General features: G+C 34.6%; 1 protein-coding gene across 5 annotated transcripts in view; it reads right to left on the bottom strand.

Annotated features, from left to right (window-relative positions):
- The window catches only part of DMD (dystrophin), a 1,043,683-nt gene that overhangs the window by 637,697 nt on the left and 387,073 nt on the right, over nt 1-18,913 (bottom strand). For all 5 annotated transcript variants that reach the window (XM_054291254.1, XM_054291257.1, XM_054291256.1 and 2 more), the window contains 7 exons: nt 18,007-18,248; nt 16,100-16,280; nt 8,699-8,844; nt 7,207-7,419; nt 4,731-4,844; nt 3,450-3,605; nt 925-1,095 (listed from right to left, as the gene is read on the bottom strand). In XM_054291254.1, coding sequence (XP_054147229.1) covers nt 925-1,095; nt 3,450-3,605; nt 4,731-4,844; nt 7,207-7,419; nt 8,699-8,844; nt 16,100-16,280; nt 18,007-18,248 — 1,223 coding nt within the window. The remainder of the gene's footprint in view (nt 1-924; nt 1,096-3,449; nt 3,606-4,730; nt 4,845-7,206; nt 7,420-8,698; nt 8,845-16,099; nt 16,281-18,006; nt 18,249-18,913) is intronic.

Below are 18,913 nucleotides of genomic sequence, written 5' to 3'. Positions count from 1 at the left end.
TACTAGGAATCTATAATGGTGATTGTACATAAAACTATGAACTTCATCTGTTTTAATATGCAGTGCAATGCATAAAATTGAGTTTTGCTATTTAGTTACTAAAAAAGAACTGTATCTTCAAAGCAGATATTTACTTTAGATATTTGTCTCATTTACAAATGAGTTGTTCCATAAATTTCCTTATATTATGTGTATTCTGAGTAGAAGCAAATTATTTGTGTCAGTAAATAAAGAGATCATCAGTTGCATGGTCTGACACTCTCAAATAATGGACAAAAACCATGGAAAATTAACAACTTGAAAACAAAGTGTTCAATAGGTTGTCAAAGCTATATATATGATGACAATCAAGTTATAACCTGGCTTCCTGAATAGCACAAGCCAAACAATTCACCTCTAATAAGAATTACGCCCACATCCAGTGGCTTAGCAAGAGTGTATTGAAGCATGTATCACAAATTTGTTGTTTTGTCCAAAGGTCATGTTCATTCCACATGAAGGAAACATTATTAATTGAGATCAAAACATGCTGTTTCTATATTTCTATATTAAGGACATAATATTTACACATAGCACACACCAAGATGCATCCTAACATCTCAATTTTTTTTCTGCTCATTCAAATGCAAAGAGAAGACATAAAACTGACTTCACTCTACTGCTGATAACACCCAAATTTTAGGAATTATTCCTTAATTAAAAGAACATTAAAGCTACATCCAAATCAATATCCAGTAAAGAAAAGAGGAAAAAAAAGCAATGCAGTGTTGAAGAATATCAAATATCTTCTAGCATATTCCAAATAGAAATTACTTCAAAACACCTAGATCTGAAAAGGTATTTTCCTAAAAACAGAGTAGACTTTCTTTATAATTAGAGCTTCAAAAAAAAGTTTGAACACAGCTCAATTAGTTTATCTTTTACCTTCAGTTCCTCAACAGCTTTCTGTAACTCCTCAGGTGTTTTATACTCAAAATCTCTTTCCAGATATTCTTCCTCAGCTTGTGTTATCCACTCGTGCATCTCTGACAAATCCTTTCTGAGACTCACAGTCTTATCCAAACCACCTTTTAATGCAGCCTTCTTAGCATAGGCCTTTAAGAAAGAAAAGATCACATAGTACTTGAAGAAAAGCTACTGTACAAACTTGAAATCATTTTAGCCTGAAAAGGATCAAATTAAATCCCACAATAATAAAATTGTTGTTATTAGACAGATGTTAGTAGTAATTAGGTAGATAATAATGACAAACAATCAAAAAAGTATTACATTTGTATGCATCCTTTTTTTAGCAAATCATGGCCCTGCAGAATGAGTGCTGTAATGATACTAGAACAAGAATCTATACCATATGCTGAGGTGATCAGAAAACAACTGTGGAAAAGAACATCTCCCAGGGATTAGCTTCTGTGAAATGTAGAAAGAATAACCACAGGAGATTTTGAAAGCACATTCAAGGATGAAACCAAAGGCTCTTGAGCTATAAAGTCAGATGGCCTTTAACTAGTTCAAATGCAACTCACTGGAGAATAAAGCAATATGCATATCTATCTTCTGTTTATTAAGTCATTTAAGAATGTCTCCAAAAGGTGAATACCCTAAAAATAAGTAAAGAAAAAAGTCCAATCTCCTAGTGGAAGGAACTATTTATCTAAAAGGGAGAAGTATTATTACCAAATCACCTGGCAATCACTAAATGGGGGTCATATAATTGAATTATCCAGCTCCTGCATAGAACTAGAAATAATTTCGATCACCTCCATTCCAAACCATTCTCTGATTCTATTAATTGTGCATCAACCTTGTCAAAATTGTCCCTGATTATGCATTTATCATCTTTCAATAGAATTAAGAAGTTTGCATCAAAAATAGTAAGTTGCACTGGTGCTATTTCTCAGAATTGGGCTTCCAGAGTTTATTACTCCAATATTCTGCTCTGTGGTGCTGTTTCAGTAAACTTTATTTTTAGTAATATCAGGAGAAATTTTCTTAGTATTTGGTCTCCATTTCTGACATTTGTTACTCATCCTCGAGGACAGGCTGTTAAACATAAATGCTGTTCTACATAAAAACAAAACAAACTAGAGCAACAAGCAGCAAGTATAAAAGCAGAATTGTATTTGGCTCTTTAAAATTGTCTCTTCCTCAGTCCCAGAACCAGAAAAGAAGGTAATCTTTTATCGCCTGAAAAGAGTATCTGAATTGCCAATGACAATTGCCAACTGTCAACTCTCACAGTCGTATTAATTGCACGTATATCAACCCAAGCTGACTTTTCCAAATCTTCTCAAGAAACCTCCACAAACCAAATTGATTTTTGTATTTACTATTCATGTATTTTAATAGCTATTGCTGAAGAAGTTGAGTTAGAAATGCCCACTGAGACAGAATAATTTGTGCCTTGTGTTTAATTAAATTATTACAGACAGATTTTCAGGGAAGTCAGAACAGAACAGTGAAAGACTACTATACTTGTAAGGTAATACTTCAAATTTCTGTGAAAGAAGTGCAAAGGTATCCAGCTTATCAATATCACAAAGAGAAAAAAAAAGGAATTAAATACTCCATGGTAGTGAAAGGGGAAAGACTGCAAAACTGGATCAATAAAATGTCTTACAGATTTCAAAGATCAATTTTTTTTATGTTTATCAAAAAATATAGAGAGGCTATTTTTCACATGTAAAGTGAATAAAAAAAATTTAAGAAAATATTATACCTCATTAAAAGGTAACACTTTTACTTTTATGAAAATATACATCAAAAAGGTACACAACAGAAAAGGGCAAGTAGGAAAAATTTAAAGGTAATATAACATGAAAAAAAATTTTATTTGAACTGCCATAAAGAATGGGAATCCAAATGCCATCAGTGAAATAAGAGTAATTTCTAGCTTCCTTACTCTGTAAAATTATTTATTAATAATGTCTTTAACTAAAATAAAAGAACTGTCCTTTCCTGTTATGTCTCATTCTTTCAAATCTGTGTGACTACTGGAGACTAATTTATACACATGCATATGTGCACGTACTCTTAATTCTGAGTTATTCAATTATGAACCCTTCACTGCTTTAATGTCTTTTTTCATCAAGAGTAATGACATGCAATTTGAACAATGTACAAGAAAACATAAAACTAACTACAGAACTTGATTGTTTTGGCAAATACCTAAACAACATCTTCATAATTTTAGTTTACTAGAAGCCATAAATCATACTGCTGTTAGACCTAATATATTAGTATGTATCTTTGTTGTAAAAATAGGAAGGTATTGTGTTATAAATAAATATACTTTACATATACTGCTACAGGCTAAATTACACTCTGTAAAATATTAGTTGAATTAACACTTCTAAATTCTGTTTCATTTGCAAATGTATAGAAGGACAAATTCTGCCAATGAAAACCCTGATAATTAATTTTAAAAGAACCAGTCACAGCAGGAGATTTACCTGTTGGCAAATGTGGTCCCACTGAGCATTGAGATCCTTTAGCTCTGCCTCTATTCTGGAAGCAAATTCTGCCTCTGCTTCACTCTTCATTTTCTTCCCAGTTTCATTAACACTGTTCAAACTGGGCTGGATTGTCTGGATATCATTTACTAAAGCCTAAATGAAGAGCAGAAGTTTAGGCAAGCAGAATTCACACAAAGTTTCAGATATGATATCCCTATGAAAATGTGTCTGCATGAGATTCTGACTTGTCTGAGGTCCAGATCTCCAGTAAAATGAGGACAATCAACAGACTTATTTATGAGAAGAAATTAAAAAGGAATGAGCAGCTGTAATGTCACAAGCTGTTGTTTACCAAATAAAATAATTTTTAAGTGTTATGTATGCACTATAAATACATACATATATAATGTGTACATATCTCTTAAAATGCTTCCTTGCTGTTGATTGAAGACATGAGAAATACCTAGATCTTTTATGCACATTTCTGAAAGAACATTCCATTATAATGGTGAAAAATAACGATAATTCTTATTTAAATAATGGCTAAGAGAAAATATGAGAGAACTTGCAGTTCTATAAGATCACTCTGAATGCAGTATTTCATAGTATTTTCACATCCTGCCGGAACATCTACAGAACTTGTAAATTCCACTGAGCATATAGACAGGGGCCATCACAGATTACAAGATTCACTGCACTTACACACTCTGCTGGGACAGGAAGAATTTGTAAACCCTGTGATGGAAGTACCAGTACTTCATGATGCTTTAAAACTCTGCTGGGATACCATCCTGGAACTTGTAAATTTAGTGAAAAAAGAATGGATATAACTCACAATACCTGCAAGTTCTTTATGTGCAATCAGAAAAGATGGTAAATTAGATGAGTAACAGATACAGAAAAAAGATCTTTTGGCACAGATTATACAGATTTAAAAAAAATAAATGCAATGCTCAAAACTCAACAAAGTCAATTAACAGTTGACTTTAGAGGCTAGCTATATATATTATTTTCTGTATTTGTTGGTGTGATGCTACTATAAATACATTTTAAAAAAATCACTTCAATACCAGCCTCCTTCTGGTATTAAAATTTCCTTGTTATAACTGAATTTTTCTTCAAACCCAGGACATGAGAAAGGTTTGAATACATTGCAGAAGGCAATTCCCTTTCTACATGAATTTATTTTTAGGAACAGTAATAATTTGTGTAACTTTTGTATGAACTGAGCTCATAAAGAAGAGTTGAATAACTGCCAAGCAGGCAGGTAATACTCACTGTACATTGCTCAAGTTGCTTTTCCAGTGCTTCTGAGTCTCCAAGGGCAGGCCACTCTTCCTTCAGAAAAACATCCACTTCAGCCATCCACTTCTTCAGTGTTCTAGTGTCATTCTGTGCATTAAAAAGACATTTCATTGCATCACACAAAACCTGACTGGCAAGAGTGTAATTCAACCTGACACTACAACTAAAACTCATTGGAATGTAATTTCTACATTATTGAACTGTCTGAAAATACAAACATAGCAAACAAGTAAAACCAATTTTACCTGGGTATGTCATCAACACTTGAACCTGTACTTTGACCATTTCTGACCAAGTTTGATGTGTCTATGAGCAGACAACCTTTTGGCTCTCAAATTTGTACCTTCCAGATATCATTTGTGTTTAGATACTGCATGCTTGTTCATTGTTTCCCTCTATGGCTTCAGATTACTCATACTTGGCATTTAATTTGGGCTCACCCATCAAATGTTCTGTGCTTTCATTTAAACTCCAGATTCCTTTTGGAAGTTATATGCTCCAGTGACTATATTTCTAACAGAACACAGCACAGAAAAACACTCTTACTATTCAGAATGAAAAAAGCCAATGTAACTGAAAGAGATTCACTCCAGAAACTGAAATCATATAATGAGTTAATGAGTCATTTTGGTCTCTCAGTTACTGTTTCTAGCACTAGAACAGGATATATTACTTCCATAGCCTTCATTTAACTCTTGCAGTTAACAAACAAATCTTAACATCTAATACTTGAAAAGAGGGACTGCTACCGGTCCAGGCAACACTACATAGGTAATCCAATAACTTGAAAAGTAGAATGCGATTTACAAAATGCCACTTAAAATTACCTTGAAATGCCAACTTTGATAATTGGATGTACATATTAAAATAAAACACATATATGGCAAAAACTTCAGATGTAAATTATAAAGCATTTTTTCGTCAAACTATTTTCATCACAAATTAAATACATGTCGATATTACATGCTGAATGCAAAGCTGAATTAAAGCACAAAAAGGGATGCTAGAATAGAGATCGTGTCCTAAAAAGTATAAAAATATGCCTTAGTAACTATTATGAGACAAGTACCCAAAGGGAACATTTCCTTAATGTGAATGATATCCTTAAAAAACCCCCAGGCTAGCCTGGAAAATGAACTGAATTAATAAAATTAATCATACAAAAATTATCAGTATACTCCAGAATGGCAATTACCAAAACACTGTTGAAATATTTGCTGTGCATTCTATTATCCAACAGTAAAAATAGTTCAGAATCATATTTCATGATGAAACTTTAATACCTTTACAAGAATACTTTTCGTTCATTAATGTGGTAAAATATTTATCTGGTGGGATTTTCTTAAAAAGAGATTAGTCTCCTGCTACCAATGAAGATCAAATGTATGACTCACATTTTTAATCAGATTGTAAATGCATTTTGTTTATGAACACTAATTTCATCATATCCTATACTGAAGCATTCCACAAATTACAGCAGCTTAAACAATCATCTGGATGAGAAGTCATTCAAGAAGCTCAAAAGACAATAACTTTTATATTAGATGTGTACCAGAGGGCTTTCAGCAATAAATACAGGGAGCAAAATTTGTGTGCATCAACAGCTCAAGCTGCTTTGAATGTTTTACATGAGCATGGTCATGATGTTCAGGACCTTTTAATACCAGGGGAAAAGCTCTAAATTTGGTGGTGAGAGTGAAGATGGGAGGCAGAGGGGAAGAAAAAGACAAAAGCTTGAATTTCTTAAGCAAGTGTTCTGCTTTTTTGATGTGGCATTGTTTTCGGAGTGGGGTGGCATCTGTGAGGAGAGGACAGGTGCTGTTCTGTGCTGAACACAGACAGTTCCAGCTTCCCTCTGTGGAACCCGCATAGGTCATGGCTGATGCAGTGGTCAGCTAGAGATGCTCAGGGGCAATGTCGTTCAGAAAGGACAAAAATGTCAGACAGAGGACGAGAGGGAAAAAGTGAGAAACAGCCCTGCAAAATGTGAGAAGCAGCTTTACAGACACCCAGGTGAGGTTCTAATGCTGCCCTTCTAAATACCTGAAAAACACTTCTGCTTTCTGGAAAGCTGACAAGATACCACTATATTACAGGTGACTTTAATTATGTGAGTGAATTCATTAAAGTCAATATGGTACAGCTACTTCAGATGCATGAATAAGTGCTTCAGCTACATTGAAAAAGAAGTAGAGGATCATTATTTCCAATTTTTAATTAAATTAGAGTTTTTTGCTAATGAAACAACATAATAAGGAACAACCACAAAATCAGAATTCAAAGTCAAATCTGTACTCATCAGAATCGAGCAGACATTTAAACACATTTTTTGACATGTTTTGATATCTCACTTTGGTGTTACTTCCCACAAGCACCTAAATGTGCTCTGCCTTAGTCCCACAGCAACAAGCCACCAGGCATTAGCAGAGGCAGAAAAAGTGTGATGAACCTGGAATCTCTGGAGTTTGGTCATGCGGTCCTCCAGCTTCTGGCACTGCTCCGCCAGCTGTGCCGAGAGCTTCTTCCAGCGGCCCAGCACCACCTCCAGCTCGGAGCGGTAACTCCGGCCGACCTCCGCAGGGCCTTTCCTGGACAGCTCCTCCACAGTCGTGCTGAGATAGGTCAGCCCTTTCTGCTGCTCTTGCAGAGAACTTTGAAGAGCCTGTGAAAAAGAAGCAAGTGGAATTCACGTGCCAGGCAATTCCCTTCATTTTACAAACACAGGTGACACATAGAGGTCTCCTTTGCTAAAACATGCAATGGCATAACTTACTGAGCAATTTGGAATTGTTTTTCTCATACAAATTAGGAGGGTTTTTTTAGTTGAACTGAGAATATAACCAGAAGTATTTATGCTTGTTAATAGATGTGATCTATGTACATTTCATTAATTTGAGATAGGAATTTGCTATGGCCCTGTCATAGACATCTTTTATGGAAAATCCTTTCCTTAGGATTTTTCCTCCTGAGAAGCTGAGAGTCCTGAGGAACAAAATGTAAACAATGGTTATCTGCCTGCTCTGGAATGCAACAGGTGCATCTGTGATTGGCTCATGTTGGTTGTTTGTAATTAACGGCCAATCACAGTCAGCTGACTTGGACTCTCTGTCCGAGACAGAGCATTTGTTATAATTTCTTTTCTCTTCTTCACTAGCCTTCTGAGGAAATCCTTTCTTCTATTCTTTTAGTATAGTTTTAATGTAAAATATATCATAAAATAATAAGCTTTCTGAAACATGGAGTCAGATCCTCGTCTCTTCCCTCAACCTGAGACCCCTGTGAACATCGTCACATGGCCCTGATAATGACACTTTCAAAAGAACCAGAACATGGAGAAAAAAAATAAACTTAGATAACTGAATCTGTGATACAACATTTTATAACACCTCAAAACTTTTATAATTCTCAGTCCAAATTTACTTCATCTAGTTTTTTTTTTCTATATTCTACGTTTTATTTCTGAATATGCATCAAACAATATGTTCATTAGCCATCCGAGACTACAAACTGTCAGACATTGAGATATAGGGAAGGTTTGTAGCCACTGGCAAAAATTTGTCTACTTGTAAATTTGACAGGAAACCTGTCAAAAGACGTGCTGCATTTTGCAAATCAGAATCATTTTCATGTCAGCACTGGAAAATGAAATTACCTAAATCTATGTTTAACTACCAGAACTATCATCAAAGGATAGTTTTCCTTAACATTTTAAATATATTATAAAATTACTTTCAATGGTGAACACCATTTTAAACTCCTTAACTTCAGGAATCAATATAAGCGAGAAATTAACCACCATATCCTGAAGCCCTGGCCTAAAACCAAAATGAGCATTAATTACTCAAGATCCACAGGCTTCAGCAGATTTATGTACCAAAGTAGAGTTCTATTCTTCTAAATTTCTCATTTGAGACATTTTTGCTCACAGCTTGATCACTCACCTTGAACTCCCTGAGTCTCTGCTCCATGGTTTCATATTCAGCAATTGCAACCTGAGGCATGGAGAGTTTAGTTTCTGACTGCTGCATCCACATAAGTATAGTGTTCATTGTCTCCTTGTAGTGTGCAGGAGGCAAACTGTCAGAAACTACATTCAATGGGGAAAAAAAAAAGAGGGAAGGAAATAAAAGAAGGAAGAAGGAAATAAAACAATTTTTCGCTTCACTATTCGGTTTGCTGACAGAAGATGCTTGATAAAAGAAAAAGCCTTATTGAATTCTACAGCTGTTTTGCAAGACATTGCAACAGGCCCAGAGTTTATCAGAACTATAAAAAATAATTTTGGAAGCAAAATTGTTTTGAAAAACGAACACACTCCTTCTAATGTTTGAGATATCTCTACCATTTTATGAGTTTTGTGCCATTTGACTCCGTTATTATAGGTCAAAAGACAATTTATATGGCCAACACAACTATTTTAAATGTGTTGTTCAGAGATCAACAGATAAATCATTGTACTTAACCTACAATCTAATTTCAGAAATGTATTAAGAACTAAGTTTATGTGTTCAATGTTTCTGTACAAGCTAAATGTTCCATTTAAGACATCTGTTAAAAGCTTAGAAAATTAATCTTCCTTCTACAATAAAGTTGAATTTTATTGAACTGTGCTTATTGTGTCAATATTACAGCTACTGCAAATAGACAACATCTGGCACACACATAAGCAACTCATTAGCAGATAGATTCCCTCTCTCATCAACAACAGTTGCCTCTATGCTCACTGAAAAATGTGTAGACAAATAGCACAGCTGGTTGGAACTGAAACATTTCCAACTTGTTCATAATAATGAAGAATATAAAAGCTAAAAAAAAGTTGCACCCATTGTATTTCCTGTATCCTCCACAGTGTTCTCTGGTTTTTCACAAAGAAATGTACAGAAAAATAATAAAGCTGTCCAAAAAGTAGTTTTGACAAACAATCCAGTTAAAATTTTTAAGTGCAAGCTTGCTTACATCGTACAGCAGTGCTTGGCAGAATGTACCTCAGATTTTAATCTAATTTTTTAGTTGATCAACAGAATGCTACATGAAAAAAATAATTATATTTACAATCAGATATCATAGCAACTTCTCAAAATCAGAACAATCTCTCTTGCTAAGAATGCACATTGTATGGCAAACTTTCCTCATAAATGAATTGCCTGATGTGATTTATTAAATCTGGGGATTTACAAAAGATTTAACTTGGCAACAGGAAAGACAAGAAATTCTTCCCTTTTGAGGTATTTGTGATTCACAGAAATCAATAGTAAATTCTTGGAAATACAAACCCAAACATTTTCCATCTTACCCAGTAACATTTTAAACATTTTCTTTCCTTAGTGAAATTTGTATTGTCTTCGACGCATTTTATCCAAACAGCTTCTACTTTACAATTGAACATACATTTAAAGTCTTCACTCCAAAAAAATGGAGATATAATTTGAGTAGGTCAGATATGTTAAAGAATTATACAACTCTTAACTGTAGTTTTATTTAGAAATATGAAATGGATTTTGGTGTTGTGATGTAGTGTTTGACTTCTCTTAGTAATTTTTCCCTTTAAATGAAAAACAAATCTTATGATTAATGTATAACTTCAAGCATTTAAGTAAAAGAATAGCTGTTTTGGTAGTACTGAAGAGTACCTCAGAACAGATGAAAACTGCTATAGCAAACTCCACCAAATTGCATCAAATTCTAATCCTGTAACTTTGACAATAATAATAAAAATTTTAAAACCATCCAAACATTGCAAAACATTTCAATCATTACTCAATTGTAATGAGTTATGTTTCCTACTATTGGATAGACTAAATAAGAGTTCAATGGGATGACAAACATTGATTTAATCAAACTAGTGTCTTTACAATTTAGTTATTAAATATAAATTTGAAAAAACATTGTTAAATTGAGTGTAACCATAGTTTTCCCATTTCACTTTTCCAGATTACTACAGATTAGCAATAATAAAATACTTTTTGATTCTTTAAAATAGACAACGTGTGAGCATTTTCATCCACAAGGAAGCAGATTAACTTTTAGGATAGCACTTAAGAGCCTTTATTATTTTAGCAGCACATGAAGGAAATGGTAAAAATTTAGTCAAGCTCCCACAGTGGGATTCACATGACCCAGTAATAACTGTCTAAATAATCTAACTCATTTATGATCTCCCTGTGGGCAATATGAATCTCTAAAATCCCCATAGTAATAATATAAACCCACATTCAAGACTTGTTTAGATTTATCTTAAAATTTGCTTTGTGATAATAATATTTATGGACTAAAGTCCACACAATAAGCAAATCTCATTAATATGGATTCAGCTGTATGATCTAAAAAAAAAAAAAAATATTGGCAATGAGAAAGATCTAGGATGTCCTCAATATAGGCCTAGTTTAGATATAGCAAAACTAGGTCCATGGCAAAACTGTAACAAAATATCACCGACAGAAATCACAAAAGAGTTATTGTGAAATATCAGAATACACTTCCCATCCCAGAGGGGAAAAATGTGTTTGAATTAATCTATTCCACTTGTAGGGAATGCATTTTGGTGTCACTGACATTGTAAGCCCTGAGAACTGACAGGCAAATGCATTTGCACTTGCATATTTCTTTTAGAGAAAGTCCATACATGTGGAAACAAAATGCTCAAATAGCTAGCTAGGATTTGTTTCTAGTAAACAGGACTATCTAAATATGAAAAAATAGCTTTACACGTAAGTAAAATACTTTGTTTTTCCTCATTGCTCCCTTGGTTTTTGTGACCAGATTTTTCACTCAAAAATATTTTCCGAAGTCAGAAATGTAATGAGAATACAATTATCTCAACACTGATCAAATCACCCTGGATAGGGTGAAATGTGTTTCTCCTGCAGTCATTACAAATCCTACTGTTCATCACACCATCATGAAAGACAATAAATATAATCTATGGGGCCATTTTAGTAAAGACTTATTCCCTGAAATAAATTAAGAAGATTGAACTTCATGTATTTCCAATAAAAATCTCTTCAGTAGTAAAACCAGGCTGATGTTTTCACAACTTTATTTTAATTATTTTGTAATACAAATACTTGAACCAATTCATCAATAGGTCTTTATTAATAAAAGCTGTGATTTCCTTCTCTCACATTTTTAACCAGAAAGCCTCATAAGGAATCTCGTGTAATACTTGATCAATGCTATGCAAGTGATTTAAGACTTCCAATTCTCTTTGTTACAAAGCTCATGAAAGAAACAGAAGGGAACAATAGAATCACAAAGTGGTTTGGGTTGGAAGGAGCCTTGAAGATCATCCAGCTCCAAGCCCCATCATGGGCAGGGACACCTTCCACTAGATGAGGCTGCTCAAGCCCCATCCAACTGGCTTTGAACACTTCCACGGAAGCCCTTCTCCCATTCTACAGGACCTTTTGTAACAGTAAATGTATTTTAAAGACACAATTCTTTTTTAGGTGGGCTTGTTTTTCATCCATAAAAATATTCATTTTTACCACTGAAGAAAAGGACAAAATCACCTACAGAGTAGAGGACATTATCTCATACACATTCATTTCACAGGCTGCTTTGTCCTTTTGATCTTGATTTACATAAAAAATAATTACCAGAGGAAACGGATGGGGGGAAAAAAAAGAAAAGAAATTGCTTGCACGCTACTTATTAAAACAATAAATTCTCACACACATCTGAACTGCATCTTCAGCTTAAAAGACACATTTAAAGAAGGTTAAGCAAACTTTATCCCTCAAAATCAAAGACCAATGAATATTTTTACCACTAAATCATAGTTCAGGTCTTAAAGAAAACTTTTAGTTATGAAGTTTTCAAGATATTTGCCTAAATTTTTCCTTCCTCAAGTATAGAACGATTTGTGAAAGATTATTTTATGTATCATTATAATTTCACTGTCACTTATAACCCATTTCCAATGCACTTAAAGCATCAAAATAAGTTAGCAGTTCAAAGTTTTAACCAAAACAGAATAATTACAAACAAAGTCTAAATGGTCATTATACTGTTACAGTTACTGTAGTTTATTATCTTATAAAATTCTGCCAAGTTTGAATTGCATGAGCAGTATGTAATTCAACACTATAAAATATTGTATTTATGGATTAGAGAGAATAATAATGTGCATGTGAAATAATTTTAAACATGGCATGGGTAAATAAAAAGTCTAAAGAATATTTATATGATGCAGAAGGCAAAAGCTTTCTAAAGTACTTCCTGAAATAAACAGGAGAAACATAATTTGAATGCAGATGAATAATTTATCATTAATAATAACAACAGCAATGATGACAATGATGACTTCACCTTTGGGAATTACTGATTCTGCAAAGGTAGAATCAGAACTTGAAAGAAAAGCACAGTGCATAAATTCATGAAGCAGACAAAAATGGAAATATATATGACTTTTTCTTTGCCAACTCCACCTTGATACTTTTAATTTTACCTACGACAAAAGTCTTTTTTTAAGTTACTTGCTAAAAATCCAATTTCCCTCAGCAGAACATGCATCTCAGTGAGAACATGTATCTCCATCAAGGCCACGACTGGGTAGCAGCTCAATGCAGTGAGGCTGAGAAGCAGAAGCACCCTAATGGAATTCAGTTAAGCCTCAGAAGTAGAGGAGTGCTGGAATGAATCAGCTGCCACCCAGGAGGGAGTTTGAACCAGGGAATATTCACTTACCTGACACTGACTGCCAGCTCTCCCTGGGCTCAGGGGGAATGGGAGGCTGACCATGCTGCTCCCTAGAAATCTCTCTGATGCAGCAGCAGTTAATTTCAAGACAAGTAAATATAAAGTACAAAACCTCCTTTTTCACCAGGGCATTACAAAATCTAAGAACTTCCTTGGGAAATCAGGTTATTCATACCAGAATCATTGCCAGCACTGTCTGTTTCATTCCCTTGTGTAGATTACTGATCAGTTTTAAGCTCAGTCTGACCTTTAATTTTTCTATATAGCAATATTCTCTAAATGTGTTTGGGGAGAAGAGAGAGCTGGATTGCTGCATACATCATATTCAACATCAGATATGGACATACAGACATTCTGTAAAGTGCAAAAAATGGGGTTGTAGTTCTTAATATTTTATGAGATTGTTTCTCTTTCCTAACCAGCACCACAAAATAATGAAAAAAAACCTAATCAAATAGGTTTCAGAATTTAAATTAGGTTTTATAACTGGAAATGCTAATCAAGTCATGGAGAAAAACATGTAAGAAAATCTTAGTTAGTCTTTAGTATTACTTTATTGACAAATCTGCAGCAGAGAGAAACTACTAAGCACTCCTGAATGATTTTTTAAAAAAAAACTCCAAAACTAAGCTGCCACCACTTTCAAAAACCACAATCAAAACCTAACCAAACAAAAAATATTTGAGGGTGACAGTTTCCAAAATTAGAGAAAACTGTCTATGACGGAAAATTTCTCTTGAAAAACAGAACAGCTAAATACCCTTATTCATCAGAAAAGATAAAGAATCAATGGAAGATTGACAAAAAAATAAAAAAACCACCAAAAACAAAACCAGTCCGAAATAAACAAACCTTTTATGACAGTCAAAAAATATATCTTTTCAACTTAAAAATCAACCTTAACCATGAACCAAAAAAGAAAAATCGTTTTAAACACATGTAGGTTTTATTCATAGGAAAAAAAAAGGATAAAATATTATAACTGATCTGCAATACATCATTCAGTCCTCATGAGACTTTTCCATCTGTAGGAAATAATTAATTACAAATAATTTATGTAAATAAAAGATGGAAGCTCTACAGTACTCTAACAAAATTTCGATATTTTCTATTAAAGTAAGGCTAGAATAAAGACACAGGATATGGCCCATCTGCACAAAACAAGAGAAGCAGCAAAAACTGTCCAGAGCTCCATGCAATATTGATTAAATACTTCTGTTCTCCTGCACTACAGGAGACTCTCCCCAGCCTGGTCAGTGCTTCCAGCTCAGGACAGCTGTTCCTGCAGCTGGCCAGGGCACTGGAGGAGCAGATTGCAGCCCAGGCTGGGGAAGGAATTCCCAGGAAGAACTTCACTAAAGCCCATGGCATTACAGGTCAGGCACTGAACAGTATTTACCTTACTGAACCAATCAACTGGTTAATTCATGGCCTCTCACCACAGTAAAATTTGGTGTGGCAAACCAAACAACTATGGAAGTTTAGACAGGAGGAGAAATCATAAAGAAGCCAGCATTCATGCTATGTTTCTGTTGGAAGAATGGCAACTGATTTCAGCATATAAAATGTTTTTTACATCTTGCCTGTTTTTCATCCAGAATTTAGAGTAATGAAGAAACTTTATACTCCTTAAATGTTAAATTTCTACAATTTATTCTTTTATCATTTGTTACTAGACACTTGTATTTTATTTCTTCAGTTCTCCCATGCATCATCACCTCTTCAGTTTGCCTATCTGGACATATGTAAAATAATTACAACAGTGCAGTAATCTAGTATTGAAAAAAACAATATCCAAGATTCTCTGTGAAAGAATTTAGGAGGAATATTAGAAAATTCCACTAGAAGGAGCTAGCACTATGTCAAACTTCAAATCAGTACAATAATTTAGAGATATCAGTGATTGAAGAAGCAAATAATGTCTTTGTTTTTGGAAAAAGTTAAATTTGTATTCTTTTTTGTCTGATACTTTATTAATTTCATAAGCTAATACAGAAAGAGTAATTACAGATACGCTACGTATCAATAATTAGGAATAGTAAATTTTCTATTTTGGTATAGCATTTTGCCCCTTTTGAAAAATTAATTTTACTAAAAATATCACAAATAATGTTATAACTGGCAGTCATGTGTTCTGCCTTGCAAATAAGAAAGAGTTGGCCACATGACAAAAAACTAGATGTGCTAAGGTTTTATTCTCTTTTATAAGATTTATGGAGTTAAATTTCCATTCTGTAAAAATATAGACCAGATTCACTCCTGTAATTAAGCTTTCTTTCCTGTCTACTGACTTACAGGGATGGACTGCCTTGTCTTATAATCCAGATAAGCAAAGACAGTTTTATGGTGCCAAAAAATATCACTGAATCTGTCCATAAACACACTAACAAGAGGAAGTTTGATGGCAGAACTACGTTGAGTGGAAGCTTTGCTTCTGAATAGTGTACCTTCCCTTGATTTCTTAATAAAAAATATGGAAAGAACTGATAATATTTGAAAGACTAATTCAATTGCAAAAAAAGAGCACCTGAATTGCACTACTGGTTTAGTACCACAAAAGCAAATACAAAACTGGGAAAGCAAAATATAAACACCTATTCCATACTGCTAGTCAGGCAAATTGACTTCTTGTCAAGAACACTTACTGGTCTGTAGCTGCTTTTCTCTGGCATGCATGTCAGCAAATATTTGTTTGAAATGGCTGGTAAAAGCAGCAAGGTCAGCATCCAGAAACACTGGGGCTTGCTCTTTCTCTTTGAGCGCTTGACTTTGAGCCTTGAGCCGTTCAATCTGAGGCTGCAGGGTTGACATTCGAATTATTTCATCCTGCAAGTGCAAACAATAAAAAAATAAAAAAATCAAGATAGGAAACACAAGAAATGAAACCACTAGTGCTATGAAATCACCACTGTTTCAGTGCACATTGCACAACTATTTTGCTCTCAAATACATCAGTTACAATAACCATCAATTCAACATTTTAAACCTTTCCTCACAAATCAATACCTCTACTCCAAATAAAATTGTTGATTGAAATCACTGCTTAAAGCCACCTTAAAGTCACTTTCACATGACATTTTGCTCAAAGAAAATAAGAATGATTGCACATTAAATTTTCAATGCTAAGGAACATCTTTTTCATCTGAAGATGGGAAGAGAAAAACACCTCATGTACCATAATTCCAGACCTATGTCTGTTAGATTATGTACAGACTAAAATGAGGTAGAAAAGGAGAGATGAAGAAGCCCAGTGATTTCTAGCAGCCTCACAGTAACACATTAGAAGCTGAAGTTAAGATTAGGATAGCACAGAGCAGCTAGAAGGGACTTGCAGGGAACATCTATTCCAATGGCCTGACTACTTCAGGGCTGACAAGTTAAAGCACGTTGATAATGACATTTTCCAAATGGCTCCTACAGACAGGCTGGGGGCACCCACACCTCTCCAGGAATCCTTTTGGTTACACTCTCCAAACACCCTCCCAACTCCAGTCTAAACCTCCCCTGGCACAGCTTTGAACCATTCCCATGCATCCTGTGCCTGGAGAGCAGGGAGAAGAGATCAGCACCTCTCTCTTCACTGCCCTTCTCAGGAAGCTGTAGAGAACAATGAGGTTGTGCTATTATACCTTGTGTACACTGTGACATGTGCAACTACAGAATACAAAATAAATGAGCAAAGTAAGCCAAATGTACAGTTCACAGCAGAGATATTCAAAGAAAAATTTTCTGCACAAGAACAGAGATCTCCGTAGGCACAATGCCAGCCTGGAAATAACTGAAAATTGAAGTAATAGCATAAATCTCAATTTGGGTTTCAATATTTTCTGGTTGAGAGCTTCTGGAGTCATAGATTTCCTAAAGTCAAACTTCTACAAGTATATCATGCAATTTATAATGCAATACTACACTTCAATATATTGCTGTTAATCAGTATTTGCTTGTAAGCTCTCCACCCACAGAGCTGTCTACAGTAAGAGAGAGAAGCAAATTTCTATGGTGGTACAGCACATAAATAAAAACCATTAGGGAGACTTATAAGTGAATTGGTGTGACAGTTTTTTGTACAACTCCTGTGATCCTCTCATATTGTGACAGAAGAATATTCCTCCATTTGACTACACGACCCACACTGAATCAGAACACAGGGTATGTAAGAAGTAAAGTGGCCTGCAATGGCAGAATTTTGGACAATGTTCAGACACAGATCCTTAACAGAGGTGAAGAGCAACATTTTCTTAAGGAGCAACCAAAGACACAGATTTTTACATGAGAAAGAAATATGAAAAAGACCTTAGGCCCACAGTTCCCTCTAAGTGTCTAAGTGTCCTAATTACTAAATATTTGGGGCAGATTTTTAAAGACCCATATCCTGGGTTCTACTGCCTCTTTGTTTCTTTACCAGTCTTTCCTTTCCTCGAACAAATATTTTCAATAATTACTTTGTAAATCCAAGGAGTCCATTTATAATTTTTATAGTGAAACATTGTAGGTCATAACCTGTCCCGCCTATGAAGCACAGTATCATTAAAAAACTTGAACGATCTCTAACCTTGCATCTTTCTAACTGAGCTTTTACTGTAGCAGGATCTGTTGCTGGTGTGGGTTGTGTTCTCAGCCAGTTTTCTGCAGCAATTGCTGTCTGCTCCAGTTGCTGCAGCTGGGAGTAGAAGTCAATGATGTTATTTTGGTACTCCAGCCATGCCAGTCTTTCACTCAGCAACTGACAGAACTCAATCCAGCGGCTCTTCAGCTGCTCTGAGGCTTGTCTAATGTTGTCAGGATTCAGACCCTCTAGAAAAACAACAGAAGATGCTTAAAGATAAACAAGTTACAAAGAAAAGGGAAAAAATTAAGTAGGATAATTTAACAATTCAGTTTCTCTATTTGAGAGCTCATAAATCCAGTTAATGATTTATCACCGAATAACAGTTCTGAATCTACAGATGTTACACATTAGTGGGGAAAGCATATCAAAATATTTAAAGTTGCTGCCTGGGTAGTTTTGTTGCTATGGGAATGAATTATAAACTACATTAAAGTACAAGAATGGGAATAAAGCAAAAAGTAGAGATACAATACATAAAGCTAATTAAAACTGCGGTAAGAAATAACCTAATGCCTGACAGCTGGATTTTGAGAACTGTGCCTGGACTGAAATTAGATTTTAATGTACAAGACTGTTGCTGGCTTTTCTTCTATAAAATTGCAATTAATAGGAACTATATTCCACAGTTATTTAGAGGTTTCTAGTAATCCAACCCATATATTCTGCATTATACATTATTGTAAAAATATCATAAACACTGAGGAATAAACAAAGTACCAGATCAAATCTCCATCTAGGCCAGTCCTGAGTGTCCAACAATGACCATAGGGAGACAGTAAGAAGACAGCCAGGAAACCGTAGGTGATGCTTCTCTATGATTATTTTCAAAGTGATAGGTTTCCTTGATGTA

Source organism: Melozone crissalis, unplaced genomic scaffold (assembly GCF_028551555.1).
Source record: "Melozone crissalis strain CALT ecotype California unplaced genomic scaffold, PUWL_Pcris_2 ptg000090l_1, whole genome shotgun sequence".
Classification (NCBI taxonomy): Eukaryota; Metazoa; Chordata; class Aves; order Passeriformes; family Passerellidae; genus Melozone; species Melozone crissalis.
This window is presented reverse-complemented; position numbering and strand designations above follow the sequence as displayed.